At 46.2% G+C, this 17187-nt stretch overlaps 1 protein-coding gene across 1 annotated transcript; it reads left to right on the top strand.

Moving 5' to 3' along the window:
* Positions 1-589: 589 nt before the first annotated feature.
* Positions 590-7445, top strand: LOC306836580 (uncharacterized protein). Its single transcript, XM_079363754.1, has 2 exons — positions 590-2257; positions 5589-7445. Exons 1-2 carry the CDS (start codon positions 884-886, stop codon positions 6984-6986), a joined length of 2772 nt encoding a protein of 923 aa, XP_079219880.1. The 5' UTR covers positions 590-883; the 3' UTR covers positions 6987-7445.
* Positions 7446-17187: the final 9742 nt, after the last annotated feature.

Below are 17187 nucleotides of genomic sequence, written 5' to 3'. Positions count from 1 at the left end.
GATGCTCATTTGCATAAAGTGAATCCATCCTGTTCCTTATTAACTCATCTGAGTGCTGCTTCACTCTTTGCATGTTATTGAGAATTGCCCTGTTAGATCTCTTCTGTGAATGCATCGATGTCCCATCATGTTTTCTTTTTCATGTTACCAAACTAAAGCAGAAGCACGAACAGACTTTAGGATTCTTCAGGAAGTTTAACACCGGTGAGGAGACGGAGGAGGAGCCGTCTCAAGCTCGTCTCTGCTGAAAATTATCACCAATGAAAACTGCAGTGGAGTCGTTACTGCAAAGAACAAAAGCTGACTCAGCACTTTTCGTTCACATATTTTTCAATAGTTTAAAGTTGTTAATTGTTGTCTGGCAGAGAAAGAAAGATCCAAAATGTGGTATTCAACTTCACGTTTAGTGATATGAAACCTTCCAGGTGTTCTTCTGTCTTCAGCCTGACGTCTCTCTTTGAATCCTTTTCTTCATGTTCTGGTTCTTTGAGCAGTCAGAGCTCCACACAGCGATGAAGAGGAACTAATAACAACAGACTGAGAGATTCCACTTCAAGCTGCAGGAAGAGAAATCAGACTGAAGCTCCGCCCCCTCAACTGTGACAAACCAGGAAACAGGCCGTTATTCTGCCTCACTCTGCAGAGACACACTGACAGACGGGCTTCGACCTGCAGACACAAACCAGCAGGACTTCCACTGAGAGAGGACAGGAGGACGAGGGGATACTGGGAGTACTTGTTATACTGGGATACTGGGAATACGAACACTTCAAGCTGCTGCTGAATCCACAAACTGAACCAGAGTTTCAAAGTCAGAGTAACTCTCAGGGACGGGGAGCGGCTTCCTGTTTTTTTCTGCTGCGTGTTTTGACTCTGAGGTAAAATGGCGTCCAAGTTAGAGGAAGATCTGAGCTGTCCGATCTGCCTCGACATCTTTAAAGATCCAGTGATGCTGTCCTGCAGCCACAGCTTCTGTAGAGTGTGTGTGCAGGACTGCTGGAAGGAGAAGGAGAACCAGGACTGTCCACTCTGTAAGAGGAGACATTCAAAGGAAGAATTACCTTCTGTCTTTGCTTTAAAGAATCTGTGTGAGAGTTTCCAGCAGGAGAGAGATCAGAGATCTTCAGAGGATCTCTGCAGTCTGCACTCTGAGAAACTCAAACTCTTCTGTCTGGACCATCAGGAGCCGGTGTGTGTCGTCTGCAGAGATTCACAGAAACACTCTGAGCACAGATTCAGACCCATCGATGAAGCTGCTGAAGAACACAAGAAGAAACTTCAGGAAACTCTGAAGCCGGTAAAGAAGAAGTTAAAGGTTTGTGAAGAAGTTAAAGTGAAGTTTGATCAAACAGCAGGACACATTCAGGTCCAGGCCCGACACACAGAGAGGCAGATTAAGGAGCAGTTTAAGAAGCTTCACCAGTTTCTAGAAGAGGAAGAGGAGGCCAGGCTGTGTGCACTGAGGGAGGAAGAGGAGCAGAAGAGTCAGAGGATGAAGGAGGAGATGGAGGCTCTGAGCAGAGAGATAGCAGCTCTTTCACTCACAGTCAGAGACACAGAGGACGAGCTGAGAGCTGCAGACGTCTCATTCCTGAAAAACTACAAGGCTGCAGTGGAAAGAGTCCAGCAGCGCCCCCTGCTGGAGGATCCACAGCTGCCCTCAGGAGCTCTGATAGACCGGGCCAAACACCTGGGCAACCTGAGCTTCAACATCTGGACCAAGATGAAGGACATGGTCTCCTACAGTCCGCTCATTCTGGACCCAAACACTGCTCATCCTGTCCTCATCCTGTCTGAAGATCTGACCTGTGTGAGTCTAAGAGGACAGAGACAGCAGCTTCCTGATAATCCAGAGAGGTTTGATGATGACTGGTCTGTCCTGGGCTCTGAGGGCTTTAACTCAGGGACTCACAGCTGGGACGTCCAGGTTGGAGACAGTACAGGCTGGTTTCTGGGAGTGTTACCAGAGTCTGTACAGAGGAAGGGACGCATACAGACTGGATTATGGACAATATGGTTCTATGATGGTGAATACAGAACATACTCTCCACCATGTACAAACACTGAGCTCTCAGTGAAGAAGAATCCTCAGAGGATCAGAGTGAATCTGGACTGTAACAGAGGAAAGCTGTCGTTCTCTGATCCTGATACTAACACACACATACACACCTTCACACACACTTTCACTGACAGGATGTTTCCTTACATTAACACTTGGGATGAACTGAAGATTTTACCAGAGAAGATCTCTGTGACTGTGGAACACTAACACATGAAGATGATGATCTGACTCTCTCAGCATTGTTTGTGACTGCGTTGTCATGGTGACGGTGTTTTGTTCATTATAACTTTGAGTGCAATTAGACAGCAGGTGAAAGCTTGCTCCTGATTGGTCGGTTTGTCGGCGTCTCTTTAAAGATAATCTGCTCAGAGTGTTTAACTGGTTAACTGTCGTCTGTTGCTTCAGCTGCTGTGAACGTCTGATTTCAGACTTTTTCACCTGAACTCTGAGGAGTCCCTGAAGGCATCATCTGTATCTCTGTGTGATTACTTATTACTGAAAATAATTGCAACACAGCGTGATGAGAGAGAGAGGACCGATTTCTTCTCACGTTTTAGTCGTTAGGAGAGTCGGTCAGAGTTTAATCTTTTATTTTATTTTGATAGTATACGAGTAAAGGACTTTAACCTTCTTGTTGTTGATTTGGCCTGTTGTTCTCTGCTCTGCTAAATAAACTGTTTAAATCTGAAGTGACCTGACTGCTGGTTGTTCTTGGGAGTGGGAAGAGTGGGAGCACTTATTATGTTGGTTCTCCGGGAACAAAACAGTGCTGCATTAAGACGGTATTTAAAGTCAGGGTCTGTGATTTCCTCCTGATACACCTTTTTAATATGTTGGTTGAACTTGTCTTTAGGTCCTGACAGAAATTAATAACTGAGGTTCTCTGGAAAAGGAACAAAGTAAATCCATCGTCTGTATCAGAAAATGACCAACCTGCCTTTAACCTCAGAGCTGAATGACATCACACCCGTGTTGAAGGAAACCAAACAGTCAAAAATAATTCATCTCCAAACTGTCAAAAGGAAAAACTGTCCAAAGATGATTCACTTTGAAAGCTGCGACTACTTGACCTTCAGTGCACATGTCTGTTAATAATTAAGATAGATAGATAGATAGATAGATAGATAGATAGATAGATAGATAGATAGATAGATAGATAGATAGATAGATAGATAGATAGATAGATAGATAGATAGATAGATAGATAGATAGATAGATAGATAGATAGATAGATAGATAGATAGATAGATAGATAGATAGATAGATAGATAGATAGATGTGAGTACAGTCATTAAACAGTCAATGCAGGGATGCAGACTGGGCCATTAAAGTGCTCAGCAACATAAAGGAGCAGTGATTAGCATTAAGTGTCCAAAACAATAAGGTGAAACCAGGAGTGATTAGGGTGATTGCCATTAAAGTACCCAACTATTGAGGAGCAGATTAGCATTAAGTGTCAAAGACAATAGAGTGAAACTTGACCTAATTAGGGTGATCATGTCAACCATTACAGATGTAGCATAACACAACAGTAGGATGGAAACAGACATGATTAGGGTGATTATCATTAAAGTGACCAGTGCTCAGTAAGGTGACTATCAATATGCATTAAAGTGTCCAACTGGAGGCTGACTCTGAGGTCAGCAGTGCAGATGAGGAGTAAGAAAAAGTGAAAAATGAGTCCAGGATTCACCGTGTGCTTCTTCCCTGCCGTGACAGTGAAGTGTTGTACAGTCTGATGGCCTATAGGGGGACAAAAGAGTTCTTGAGTCTGTCCGTGGAGCACGACTGTGACAGCAGCCTGTCACTGAACATGCTCCTCTGCCCGGTGAAGGTGCTGTGCAGAGGGTGGTGTGTGTTGTCCATGATGGAGAGCATTTTGTCCAGAGACCTCCTCTCTACCACTGTCACCAGTGAGTCCAGCTCTGTACCCACCACAGAGCCGGCCCTCCTCACCAGTCTGTCCAGGCGTGCTGCGTCCCTCTTCTTGCAGCTTCCTCCCCAGCACACCACGGCGTAGAAGAGGACGCTGGACACCACAGACTGGTAGAACATCTGCAGCAGCTTTTTGCAGATGTTGAAGGACCCCAGCCTTCTCAGGAAGTACAGACGACTCTGTCCCTTCCTGCAGGTAGTGTCCATGTTAGGCGACCAGTCCAGCTTGTCATCCAGCTGCAGCCCCAGGTACCCGTAGGTCCTGACCACCTCCACGTCGACCCCCCCGATGGAAACAGGTTCTAGATGTGGTTTGTTCCTTCGGAAGTCCACCACCATCTCCTTGGTCTTGGAGGTGTTTAGCTGCAGATGGTTGGCACTGCACCACGTCACAAAGTCCTTGATCAGCCTCCTGTACTCCTCCTCCTGTCCATCCCTGACACAAGCAACTATCGCAGTGTCGTCCGAGTATTTCTGCATGTGGCAGAGCTCAGAGTTATACTGGAAGTCAGAGGTGTACAGGATGAACAGGACAGGGGAGAGGACAGTCCCCTGTGGTGCTCCGGTGCTGCTGACCACAGTGTCAGATGTGCTTCAGTCTGACGTACTGTGGTCTCTCTGTGAGGTAGTATCAAGCTTTTAGCACATGCCTTTAAAAAGTGTTTTGTTGTTTTGCACAGATGCTCATTTGCATAAAGTGAAGCCATCCTGTTCCTTATTAACTCATCTGAGTGCTGCTTCACTCTCTGCATGTTATTGAGAATGACCCTGTTAGATCTCTTCTGTGAATGCATCGATGTCCCATCATGTTTTCTTTTTCATGTTACCAAACTAAAGCAGAAGCACGAACAGACTTTAGGATTCTTCAGGAAGTTTAACACCGGTGAGGAGACGGAGGAGGAGCCGTCTCAAGCTCGCCTCTGCTGAAAATTATCACCAATCACACCAATGAAAACTGCAGTGGAGTCGTTGCTGCAAAGAACAAACGCTGACTCAGCACTTTTCGTTCACATATTTTTCAATAGTTTAAAGTTGTTAATTGTTGTCTGGCAGAGAAAGAAAGATCCAAAATGTGGTATTGAACTTCACGTTTAGTGATATGAAACCTTCCAGGTGTTCTTCTGTCTTCAGCCTGACGTCTCTCTTTGAATCCTTTTCTTCATGTTCTGGTTCTTTGAGCAGTCAGAGCTCCACACAGCGACGAAGAGGAACTAATAACAACAGACTGAGAGATTCCACTTCAAGCTGCAGGAAGAGAAATCAGACTGAAGCTCCGCCCCCTCAACTGTGACAAACCAGGAAACAGGCCGTTATTCTGCCTCACTCTGCAGAGACACACTGACAGACGGGCTTCGACCTGCAGACACAAACCAGCAGGACTTCCACTGAGAGAGGACAGGAGGACGAGGGGATACTGGGAGTACTTGTTATACTGGGATACTGGGAGTACTTGTTATACTGGGATACTGGGAATACGAACACTTCAAGCTGCTGCTGAATCCACAAACTGAACCAGAGTTTCAAAGTCAGAGTAACTCTCAGGGACGGGGAGCGGCTTCCTGTTTTTTTCTGCTGCGTGTTTTGACTCTGAGGTAAAATGGCGTCCAAGTTAGAGGAAGATCTGAGCTGTCCGATCTGCCTCGACATCTTTAAAGATCCAGTGATGCTGTCCTGCAGCCACAGCTTCTGTAGAGTGTGTGTGCAGAAATGCTGGAAGGAGAAGGAGAACCAGGACTGTCCACTCTGTAAGAGGAGAAACTCAAAGGAAGTATTACCTTCTGCCTTTGCTTTAAGGAACGTGTGTGAGAGTTTCCTGCAGGAGAGAGATCAGAGAGCTTCAGAGGATCTCTGCAGTCTGCACTCTGAGAAACTCAAACTCTTCTGTCTGGACCATCAGGAGCCGGTGTGTGTCGTCTGCAGAGATTCAGAGAAACACTCTGAGCACAGATTCAGACCCATCGATGAAGCTGCTCGACAACTCAAGAAGAAACTTCAGGAAACTCTGGAGCCGGTAAAGAAGAAGTTAAAGGTTTGTGAAGAAGTTAAAGTGAAGTTTGATCAAACAGCAGAACACATTCAGGTCCAGGTCCGACACACAGAGAGGCAGATTAAGGAGCAGTTTAAGAAGCTTCACCAGTTTCTAGAAGAGGAAGAGGAGGCCAGGCTGTGTGCACTGAGGGAGGAAGAGGAGCAGAAGAGTCAGAGGATGAAGGAGGAGATGGAAGCTCTGAGCAGAGAGATAGCAGCTCTTTCACTCACAGTCAGAGACACAGAGGACGAGCTGAGAGCTGCAGACGTCTCATTCCTGAAAAACTACAAGGCTGCAGTGGAAAGAGTCCAGCAGCGCCCCCTGCTGGAGGATCCACAGCTGCCCTCAGGAGCTCTGATAGACCAGGCCAAACACCTGGGCAACCTGAGCTTCAACATCTGGACCAAGATGAAGGACATGGTCTCCTACACTCCGATCATTCTGGACCCAAACACTGCTGATTCAGTCCTCATCCTGTCTGAAGATCTGACCTGTGTGAGACGAGGAGAGGAAGAGCTGCAGCTTCCTGATAATCCAGAGAGGTTAGATGGTGACTACTCTGTCCTGGGCTCTGAGGGCTTTAACTCAGGGACTCACAGCTGGGACGTCCAGGTTGGAGACAGTACAGGCTGGTTTCTGGGAGTGTTACCAGAGTCTGTACAGAGGAAGGGAGACATACAGTCTGGATTATGGTTAATATGTTTCTATGATACTGGATACTGGGCAGACTCCCCACCATGTACAAACACTGTTCTCTCATTGGAGAAGAATCCTCAGAGGATCAGAGTGAATCTGGACTTTAACAGAGGAGAGCTGTCGTTCTCTGATCCTGATACTAACACACACATACACACCTTCACACACACTTTCACTGACAGGATGTTTCCTTACATTGACACTGTGGATAAACTCCCACTGAAGATTTTACCAGAGAAGATCTCTGTGACTGTGGAACACTAACACATGAAGAAGATGATGCTCTGACTCTCTCAGTATTGTTTGTGACTGCGTTGTCATGGTGACGGTGTTTTGTTCATTATAACTTTGAGTGTAATTAAACAGCAGGTGAAAGCTTGCTCCTGATTGGTCGGTTTGTCGGCGTCTCTTTAAAGATAATCTGCTCAGAGTGTTTAACTGGTTAACTGTCGTCTGTTGCTTCAGCTACTGTGAACGTCTGATTTCAGACTTTTTCACCTGAACTCTGAGGAGTCCCTGAAGGCATCATCTGTATCTCTGTGTGATTACTTATTACTGTAAATAATTGCAACACAGCGTGATGAGAGAGAGAGGACCGATTTCTTCTCACGTTTTAGTCGTTAGGAGAGTCGGTCAGAGTTTAATCTTTTATTTTATTTTGATAGTATACGAGTAAAGGACTTTAACCTTTGTTGTTGATTTGGCCTGTTGTTCTCTGCTCTGCTAAATAAACTGTTTAAATCTGAAGTGACCTGACTGCTGGTTGTTCTTGGGAGTGGGAAGAGTGGGAGCACTTATTATGTTGGTTCTCCGGGAACAAAACAGTGCTGCATTAAGACGGTATTTAAAGTCAGGGTCTGTGATTTCCTCCTGATACACTTTTTTAATATGTTGGTTGAACTTGTCTTTAGGTCCTGACAGAAATTAATAACTCAGGTTCTCTGGAAAAGGAACAAAGTAAATCCATCGTCTGTATCAGAAAATGACCAACCTGCCTTTAACCTCCGAGCTGAATGACATCACACCCGTGTTGAAGGAAACCAAACAGTCAAAAATAATTCATCTCCAAACTGTCAAAAGGAAAAACTGTCCAAAGATGATTCACTTTGAAAGCTGCGACTACTTGACCTTCAGTGCACATGTCTGTTAATAATTAAGATAGATAGATAGATAGATAGATAGATAGATAGATAGATAGATAGATAGATAGATAGATAGATAGATAGATAGATAGATAGATAGATAGATAGATAGATAGATAGATAGATAGATAGATAGATAGATAGATAGATAGATAGATAGATAGATAGATAGATAGATAGATGTGAGTACAGTCATTAAACAGTCAATGCAGGGATGCAGACTGGGCCATTAAAGTGCTCAGCAACATAAAGGAGCAGTGATTAGCATTAAGTGTCCAAAACAATAAGGTGAAACCAGGAGTGATTAGGGTGATTATCATTAAAGTACCCAACTATTGAGGAGCAGATTAGCATTAAGTGTAGTTAGGGTGATCATGTCAACCATTACAGATGTAGCATAACACAACAGTAGGATGGAAACAGACATGATTAGGGTGATCATCATTAAAGTGACCAGTGCTCAGTAAGGTGACTATCAATATGCATTAAAGTGTCCAAGTGGAGGCTGACTCTGAGGTCAGCAGTGCAGATGAGGAGTGAGAAAAAGTGAAAAATGAGTCCAAAGATGATTCACTTTGAAAGCTGCGACTACTTGACCTTCAGTGCACATGTCTGTTAATAAATAAGAGTTAACAGCTGATTGGCTGAAGCCTCTAAAGATTTGTTGTTGTTTTTAAAAAATGCAGCATTTGTTTCCAGAAATGTGCCTGCGTCTCAAACGCAGGAGCTGGGTGAGCACGCTGCACTGATTTAATGATTTCCAGTTTGAGAACTGATGAGTTTCAACACACACACACACACACACACACACACACACACACACACGCACACACACTGATCGATGTTATCTTAGGGTTGGCGCTCGAGGTCAGCTTGTGAAATGACCTGAAACTGAAAGCAGAGCAGATATCGAGCTGACCAATCAGCTGTGACCTCGGAGCAGAGTCAGATAGGAAATCTCCTCCACACACACACACACACACACACACACACACACACACACACACACACACACACACACACACACACACACACACACACACACACACACACACACACACACACACACACAGATCTTATGTAAAGCAGCTTATTAGCATCCATATAATCCACACTCTGTCATTAGCACGAATGTTAAACACGCTCATTACAGCTGATTAAGAAGTTTGGAGGATCGTCGTGTTCGTGGAGGAGTAAAAATAATAACCCCGATGTTTGGCTTGATTACTGAGGACTAATATTTGGCGCATTTAAAGGATTAAGTACCAACATCCTGCGTTTAATGATGCAGACGAGTGCAGGCTCTACGCTGAGACGGGTAATTAAAGTTAATGAATTAAAGCAGGATGATTGGAAAAGCAGTTAACTGGAAGAGCTGCGATTAAGAAAGTTGTTTTTAAAAAAACAGCAAACAAACAAAAAGTGAAAAAGGCTTCTGTTAGAAAATAAAACCACTTGATCTGTGAAGACGAACGCTGCAGCTTTCTCTGTCTCACAAACAAAACAACACGTTAAAGACGTCCACGACCTTCATCACGACGGCCACCTGCAGCTGATTTAAAGGAGGGGCTACTGCCCTTTGTGATGTCATGAAGGGGAGGGGCTACTGCCCTTTGTGATGTCATGAAGGGAACATCTCCAAACGGCCTGTTTGAGCAGGCAGAAGACGTTGATATTTATGTAATCTGAACCTTTTAACTCTTGAATAGAACTCAGTTTCAGCTTCGTCTGCACGCCAACAAACCTCGCCACCTGAAGCTGATTGGACGTATCGACCTGAATTAACTGGACATGAGATGTTTACTCTTTTCAAATATAACCAGATGCTCGCCAGCAACGCAGAGACAAACTAACCAGCAGGATGTTTAATCAACTTTTTTAAACTCGCATGTCTTCAGGGAAGCTGAGCGAGGAAACACAAACAGCTGAGGTTAACATGAGAGCTAAACTCCACCTGTCAGCTGTATCACTGCACATATTTCATCTTTTTTAATGAGTTTCTGCTGCAGCATTTATAACCAAAAAAAAGTGGAAATCGTTCTGATCTCCTTGAGGAACATGTTTTTTTATTACAGCTGCTTCGGCTTTGTTTTCTGTGCAAATATAATAAAACAGTCTGATCGCAGAATAACAGAAAATCTTCTGCTTTAAACGTCAGGAAACATGAACTGAGACAAAGTGCAGATGTGATTCAGTCTGATCTCTATAATAAACAACATTATGAGCTTCAATACACGGAAGTAACCAATCAGAGATTACACATTTAAAGGAGCAGTCTGTAGCTCCGCCCCTAGTGTTTAAAATGAGTACTGCAGTCTAAACTCTAATCATCACAGAGAGCTGTCTGGCTCCGCCCCCTCCTCTCACACAGGCCAGCATGTGGGGGACACTGTAGCTTCAGTGTTTAGCCAGCTCTGCATGTGGTGGACACTGTAGCTTCAGTGTTTAGCCAGCTCTGCATGTGGTGGACACTGTAGCTTCAGTGTTTAGCCAGCTCTGCATGTGGTGCACACTGTAGCTTCAGTGTTTAGCCAGCTCTGCATGTGGTGGACACTGTAGCTTCAGTGTTTAGCCAGCTCTGCATGTGGTGGACACTGTAGCTTCAGTGTTTAGGCAGCTCTGCATGTGGTGGACACTGTAGCTTCAGTGTTTAGCCAGCTCTGCATGTAGAGACACTGTAGCTTCAGTGTTTAGCCAGCTCTGCATGTGGTGGACACTGTAGCTTCAGTGTTTAGCCAGCTCTGCATGTGGTGGACACTGTAGCTTCAGTGTTTAGCCAGCTCTGCATGTGGTGGACACTGTAGCTTCAGTGTTTAGCCAGCTCTGCATGTGGTGGACACTGTAGCTTCAGTGTTTAGCCAGCTCTGCATGGGTCTGTAAGCTTTCTGCGTTCTAACCTCTCTCCATGTTTCATCTCCAACATTGATCCTAGTTTGAGCAGCTTTCTGCTGCTGGAGCTTATTAGAAACATGCAGAGGCTTTTTAGCTCGGGTACAATCACTTCTATCTGAATCGCTACAACACCTTTTGCTTTGACTGTCTTTTCAGCATACACCAAAGTCTGCTCATGATTGGTCGATAACCAGTGGTGTGTGAATGCTTGGCGACACAGATGATACCCTGGGTATGTGGAGCTCACTTTGTACCGCAGGCTTTAGGCCTCTAGGGGGAGCAGTAACTGGATTCATGACACATATTTGCAGAATATTTTCTCTGTGCTGTCCTGTGTTTGCTGCTTCATCGATCTGGGACTCCAGAGAACCCGGGAGTGTTGCTCCGCTGGGAGGAGGAGGGACAAACAGTGGAATGAACAAAGAGTTGGCTGTTGGTTTTAAATGTCTGCAGCAACATGTTCTTTTATTTGCAGCATGTTTCAGTCGTCACCTTTGTTTTAGGACTCAGCTTGTTGATTCTACTTCTACCTATTTGCCCTCTTCAGCCAATAAAAATAGGAAGTTCCTGCTTCCTCCTTGCTTCACATTCAGCCTACTTACACTGCAAGCTAACGCATGCCAGCACAAGCTAACCGTCGGTATTTGTCAGCTTCCTGTCCAACAGGAAGTAGACCAGCTCCACGTCCACGGGCCAAAGACAACACAAGGTTCAGCCCGGTTTTAGAAGCAGCTTTCTCCTCTCGCTGTTTCTCCTCACTCTGATTAGATTTTCTACGTCCACATCAGATTCACTGAGCTGCATCCACTCCTAAACTCACCTGCTGCACTCTCATTGGCTGGAGGAAACACACCAGCTCCGCCCACAAACGTCCTAAGTCAATCAGAACAAATCAGAAGAGTCAAATCCAGTCAGAGGACAGAGTCTCTGCAGACACAGTCACACATGTACGGAGGCCCAGAAGGGACAAAGAGCAGCTTCACTTTAGGAGGAGACTGAGTTTTATTTTGAAGGGACAATGGAGCAGCTTCACTTTAGGAGAAGACTGAGTTTTATTTTGAAGGGACAATGGAGCAGCTTCACTTTAGGAGGAGACTGAGTTTTATTTTGAAGGGACAATGGAGCAGCTTCACTCAAGGAGAAGACTGAGTATTTACACTCTGACTTCCTGTTTCCTATCAGCAGAAGGGGAAATGGAGGAAATGGCTTTAAGCGTCCCTCTTGTTTATTTAAGTTAATGTGATTCTCCTGCAAAGACAAAAACACCTGGTGTGGTTTGTAAGCAGATCAGAATAGAATGATTAATGGAGCTTGAAGCCTGAGAACATAATGACCCTGTTTAAGTGTCGTCTGTAAGAATGTGGGAGCTGTGGGTGTTTTCCAGCGGCGAGCTGCTCAGGCTGCTCGAAGCTGTGCTGCTGTTGTTCTACAAGCCAACAGGGAAACTGTTTATATGGTTGAGCAACAGGATTTATCGCTCATTAATCATACGTGTTACCCAGGAGACGAGGAGGAGGAGGAAGAGGAGGAAGAGGAGGAGGAGGAGGAGGAGGAGGAGGAGGAGGAGGAAGAGGAGGAGGAGGAGGAAGAGGAAGAGGAGAGAAGAGGAGGAGGAAGGAGGATAAGAGTTATGTTGACATTGGAGGTGAAGACGGAGGAACATCTGCACCAACAGGCTGGTCATGATAGAGAGAGAGAGAGAGAGACAGAGAGAGAGAGAGACAGAGAGAGACAGAGAGAGAGAGAGACAGAGAGAGAGAGAGAGAGAGAGAGACAGAGAGAGACAGAGAGAGAGAGAGACAGAGAGAGAGAGAGAGAGAGAGAGAGAGAGAGAGAGAGAGAGAGAGGAGGATGGTGTGAAGGAAAAAGAGCCCACAGACGATGCCATCTGCTCAACTGAGCTGGACATGCCTGGCTGCAGTAACACCTGCTTCAGACACACACACACACACACACACACACACACACACACACACACACACACACACACACTCACACACACACACACACCAGCTGAGGCTCGTGGCGTGAAACCGTGATGTTGGAACATGGAGTTTTGAGCCTTAAACCAAAAGCAGAGCTGCTGCAGGCGTCAGTGTTTGTTTGTTTGTTTGTTTGTTTATTGAAATGAGATTTGATGTTATTGATCCACGACGATGACGAGCTGCGTCGAACGCCCTGAGACACGTTCATGATACAGAGTGAGATACTCTGCAGTCTGACGCCCGGTCAGCTGAGGAGGATCCGTTCTTTGATCTGCAGGAAGTGAAGCAGCTCCAACATGGAGTCATTATTCATAATAACCTTTAATTAAAGGGAAATCTTTCATCCAATCAGATATAAATCAGGAAATAAGTGGGGCGCTGGTGGCCTAGTGGGTGTGTCGTGCACCCCATGTACGGAGGCTGTAGCCCCTGGGTTTGAATCCGACCTCAGGCCCTTTGCTGCACGCCATCTCACTCCCTCTCCTCCCAACATGTCCGTCACCTGCACACAGGTACACTCGATGAGCTCACACACACCTCTCCCTGTGATTCCTGCTCTCCACGTTTCAAACACGTCCTCTGTCGTCAACACTGTCGGACCTCGCTGCACTTCTTCTTAACCGTGTTTGCAGAGACGCTGCCAGAGCTCACAGACGGACACGAGTGACGGAGAGGTGACTATCAACACCTCGCCTCTCACAGCCGCCGCCAACTTTCATAAATATGTTTGTCATAGCAACGAGCCGATCCCAGCTCGAGAGCGTCTGAGGAGGGCGCCGCTCCCAGGGCGAGCGAGCTGCAGCAGCACTGAACAGTTAAGTAGCACGTCCTCTGCTGCCAAAGCTCCACGGCTCCCAGCGTCGTCTTATACCAAACTGCTTAATCCTCGCAAGGATTAAACGTCCTCAAAAAAAGAAATAAGGAAGAGGGAATATTCCCGAGTCGGAACATTTTTTGCTTCTTTTCAGGGCAGCTGCAGAGTGGATGCGGGTTTAGAGCTCAGATTAGAACGGGATTAAGTGGAAATGTCAGAGTTAGTAATGGTAAAGGTTAGGATTAAAGGGAACGCTCAGAGACTGAATACAGTTTCTAACAAGTATGCAGCACTAATACAAATGTGTGTGTGTGTGTGTGTGTGTGTGTGTGTGTGTGTGTGTGTGTGTGTGTGTGTGTGTGTACGTGTGTGTTAGCCGCTCCACTGAGCAGAAACATCAGCGTGAGTGTTCTCGCAGCCACAAGTCATTGAAACTCTCCTCACACTCCTGCAGCCTCCAGTTAGCAGCAGGAAGGGCTGAGGGGGGAGAAGAGTGTGTGTGTGTGTGTGTGTGTGTGTGTGTGTGTGTGTGTGTGTGTGTGTGATGCCAGTTGATGCCAGAGGAAACAGACAGCTCTATCTCTCCACAGACTGAAAACTGTGCGGCAGCGCCAGGATTTCCTGTTTCTTGGATGTTTCGGCACGTTGGCTCCAAACACGAGTTCTCATCAGTGGAGGAGGACATATTTAGCTTCTTTACTCGGTGCAATTATCAGAATATCAGAATAATCCACTCCTGCACTGACAAACAATCCTTCTTCAAAGGACCAATCAGAGAGCTGCTCTCTTCCTGTGTGATCATGAAGGAAACCTGCTGTGTTGAAGCTTCTCTGACAACAATGCAGCAGCCAGTATGTCCTCCTTCTAACTTTAGATTCTGCCCCTGAATGCTCTGGATCTGATTGGACCAGAGAAAGTGGGCGGGGCTGTTTGGTGAGATAGAAGAAGAACAATCACAGATGTATAGATATTAGAAAATGCAGGTATCTTGATGTCGACCAGTTTTCATCTGATAATGAAAGATGGATTTTTTTATATAAGCCAAACAAAGCAATCAACTGCAAGTCGTTTATTTGACTTCCAGTCAAACTATTAATAGACCGGCTGATATTGACTTTATGAAACGAGCTCGCCTTTACACGGGACAGGCGACAATACAAGCCTTTAATGATCTGTCACCACAACTGGTGCAAAGATGGGAGAGACTCATCTGTGTCTGAGCATCAACTAATAAATCTCTGATCTGTGAACCGGCTGTAAGGCAGCATCGCTCTGCTCGTCTCAGACAGACGTGGTCATCGTCTCATGAAGGGTCAGGTGCGCTCACTAATAATGTTTGATCTGCACCGTGTTCAGCTTTCAGGACTTCATCACGCCGCAGTCTGAGCTGCCAGGATCTCTGCAGAAACCCCTTTAATGTGAACGCTGTTAAACATCCACGGAGCCAACGATGAGCCTCGGAGAGCAACAGGATAAAAATCTGTGAGTGGAGTGATAGCTCACTGTGTGTGTGTGTGTGTGTGTGTGTGTGTGTGTGTGTGTGTGTGTGTGTGTGTGTGTGTGTGTGTGTGTGTGTGTGTGTGTGTGTGCAGGTATGTGGGCTCGGCCTGCTTTTAATCCATGAATAAAAGAGAAGCTGGATGTATGAGCAGTGAGAGGAGGCAGAGAAGAAGAAAGGAGAAATGCTTTTAGCGTGGACCTCCGGGTGGCCGTGACCCAGATGTCAACACGGAGCGGGACGACTGATGAATTATGAGCGAAGGAGAAAAGAAATAAAAGAAACAAAGTGAGCAGCTGCATGTTCAATAACACGCGTTAATAAATAAAAACAGCAGCATGTTTTGTGATCCTGAGAGATGGTGGACTCTGTCACTCTGAGGAATAATAAATGTGCCTCCATCATCGTCCTTCTACAGGAAGTCAAAGTGCACAGATATTAAACCGAAAGGCTTCGATCGATCAGCTGTGACCTCGGCGTCGATCGATGACCTTTATAAGTAAATGATCAAAAGACGGAGTCTGCACAGGAAGCATCGACCCGCGTTTGGAGACTTTAAGGACAGACCCGGGACACCTGCAGACATCCAACACACACGTAGGGACGTTTGTGACAGGACGTGTCCTCCTCTCGTCCTCAGACGTCCTGCACGAGCAGAGAGCGGCTTCAAGGACATGTTCACTGTCATCATTAGAGACGCGTGTGTCTCAGCCTGCGGGACAAAGTCACCATCCAATCAGGAACCTTCAACACCTGAACAGCAGTCCTGCAGCAAACGCTCCCAGGTGGACACGCGGCTTTATGCACGACCTGCAAACTCGGAGATGGTGAGAAGCTGGATGGCGAGCTAACGTGATGTAAACAAGGAGTCAACAGCCAGGCGCTTTCAGACTCCTTGCTGCTCACTGTGCAGCTACCTGGCCTCCGTGCAGAGAGTAAGAAGTCAACAAGCTTCTCTGCAGAGCGTGACTGGCAGCCGTCATCTGACAGGAAGTCAAGTCTGGCTCACAGCTTTGCATTTCCTCAGCCTTAAAAATTCTTCCTGCATCACGCTTCAAAACTGTCCGAGCATAAATTCATGAAAAAGCTCCGAGGGGGTTTTTTGTCTGCACGCCGCCATGACAGGAATCAATCAATCAATCAATCCCTGCAGCGGGCAGTGGAGCAGAGCGGCGCTGAGACCCTCACGGCTCAGACTGGAGCCAATCAAAAACAACCAGACATCATGCTATCCCATAATGCTCGGCTCCTCTCTGCAGCTCTCTCACACCTATTCGACTTCGAGCACGAGGGAGACAAACGCTCCGACTCGACAGCGTGACAGGCGCAGCTATCAGAGTCGCACGACGCGGATTATCTCTCACACACACACACACACACACACACACACACACACACACACACACAGGCGCTGTTTGTCGACAGACCCACTTCAGTGGGATTGTCGTATCACCGGCAGATAGACGAGGAGCGGAGCGCGGCGGCGGCGGCGGCTTACAGGGAGAGCTTTGAGGCAAATGGGAACTGAAATATTAACCTTTTAAAAGGCTTGGCTGCAGACACACGGGATTGTGCCAATCAGCTTTGAGTGAGTTTGACAAGGCAAAGTGTGCGTGTGCGTGTGTGTGTGTGTGTGTGTAACTGACAATCCAAAGTGTGGCTCTAATCCCAGACAGCCGTATCAAATCTGTGCCTGGATCACAATTCATCATTTTCCACTGAACAAAAAAAGAACATGTTCACAAAAATACAGTCGTGTTAAAGAACCAACAACTTCTCTTCTTCTTCTTCTTCTTCTAGTAAAAGGAGGTTTTTCTACGGATCCTCCTGGAACGCTGTGAACCTCAAACCAGGGCGAGCCTTCAGCGCACACACACACACACACACATCCTGTGTGAGTGTGTGTGAAGCTGCTTCATGAACCTGGAGCAGCTGATGAGAGTCTGAACAGCTGCGTGTCCAAACCTGCCGTGTGAATCAGAAGATCGGAGGCCTCGTCCCTCCACCATCGGCCTGAGTCGTCCTCACAGACACTCACAGACACTCACATCCTCTTCTTCTTCTTCTTCTTCTTCTTCTTCTTCTTCTTCTTCTTCTTCTTCTTCTTCTTCTTCTTCTTCTTCTTCTTCTTCTT

Source organism: Symphodus melops, assembly GCF_947650265.1.
Source record: "Symphodus melops genome assembly, chromosome: 16".
Classification (NCBI taxonomy): domain Eukaryota; kingdom Metazoa; phylum Chordata; class Actinopteri; order Labriformes; family Labridae; genus Symphodus; species Symphodus melops.
Note: the sequence above shows the minus strand (reverse complement) of the source record. Positions and strands in the feature narration are given on the sequence as shown.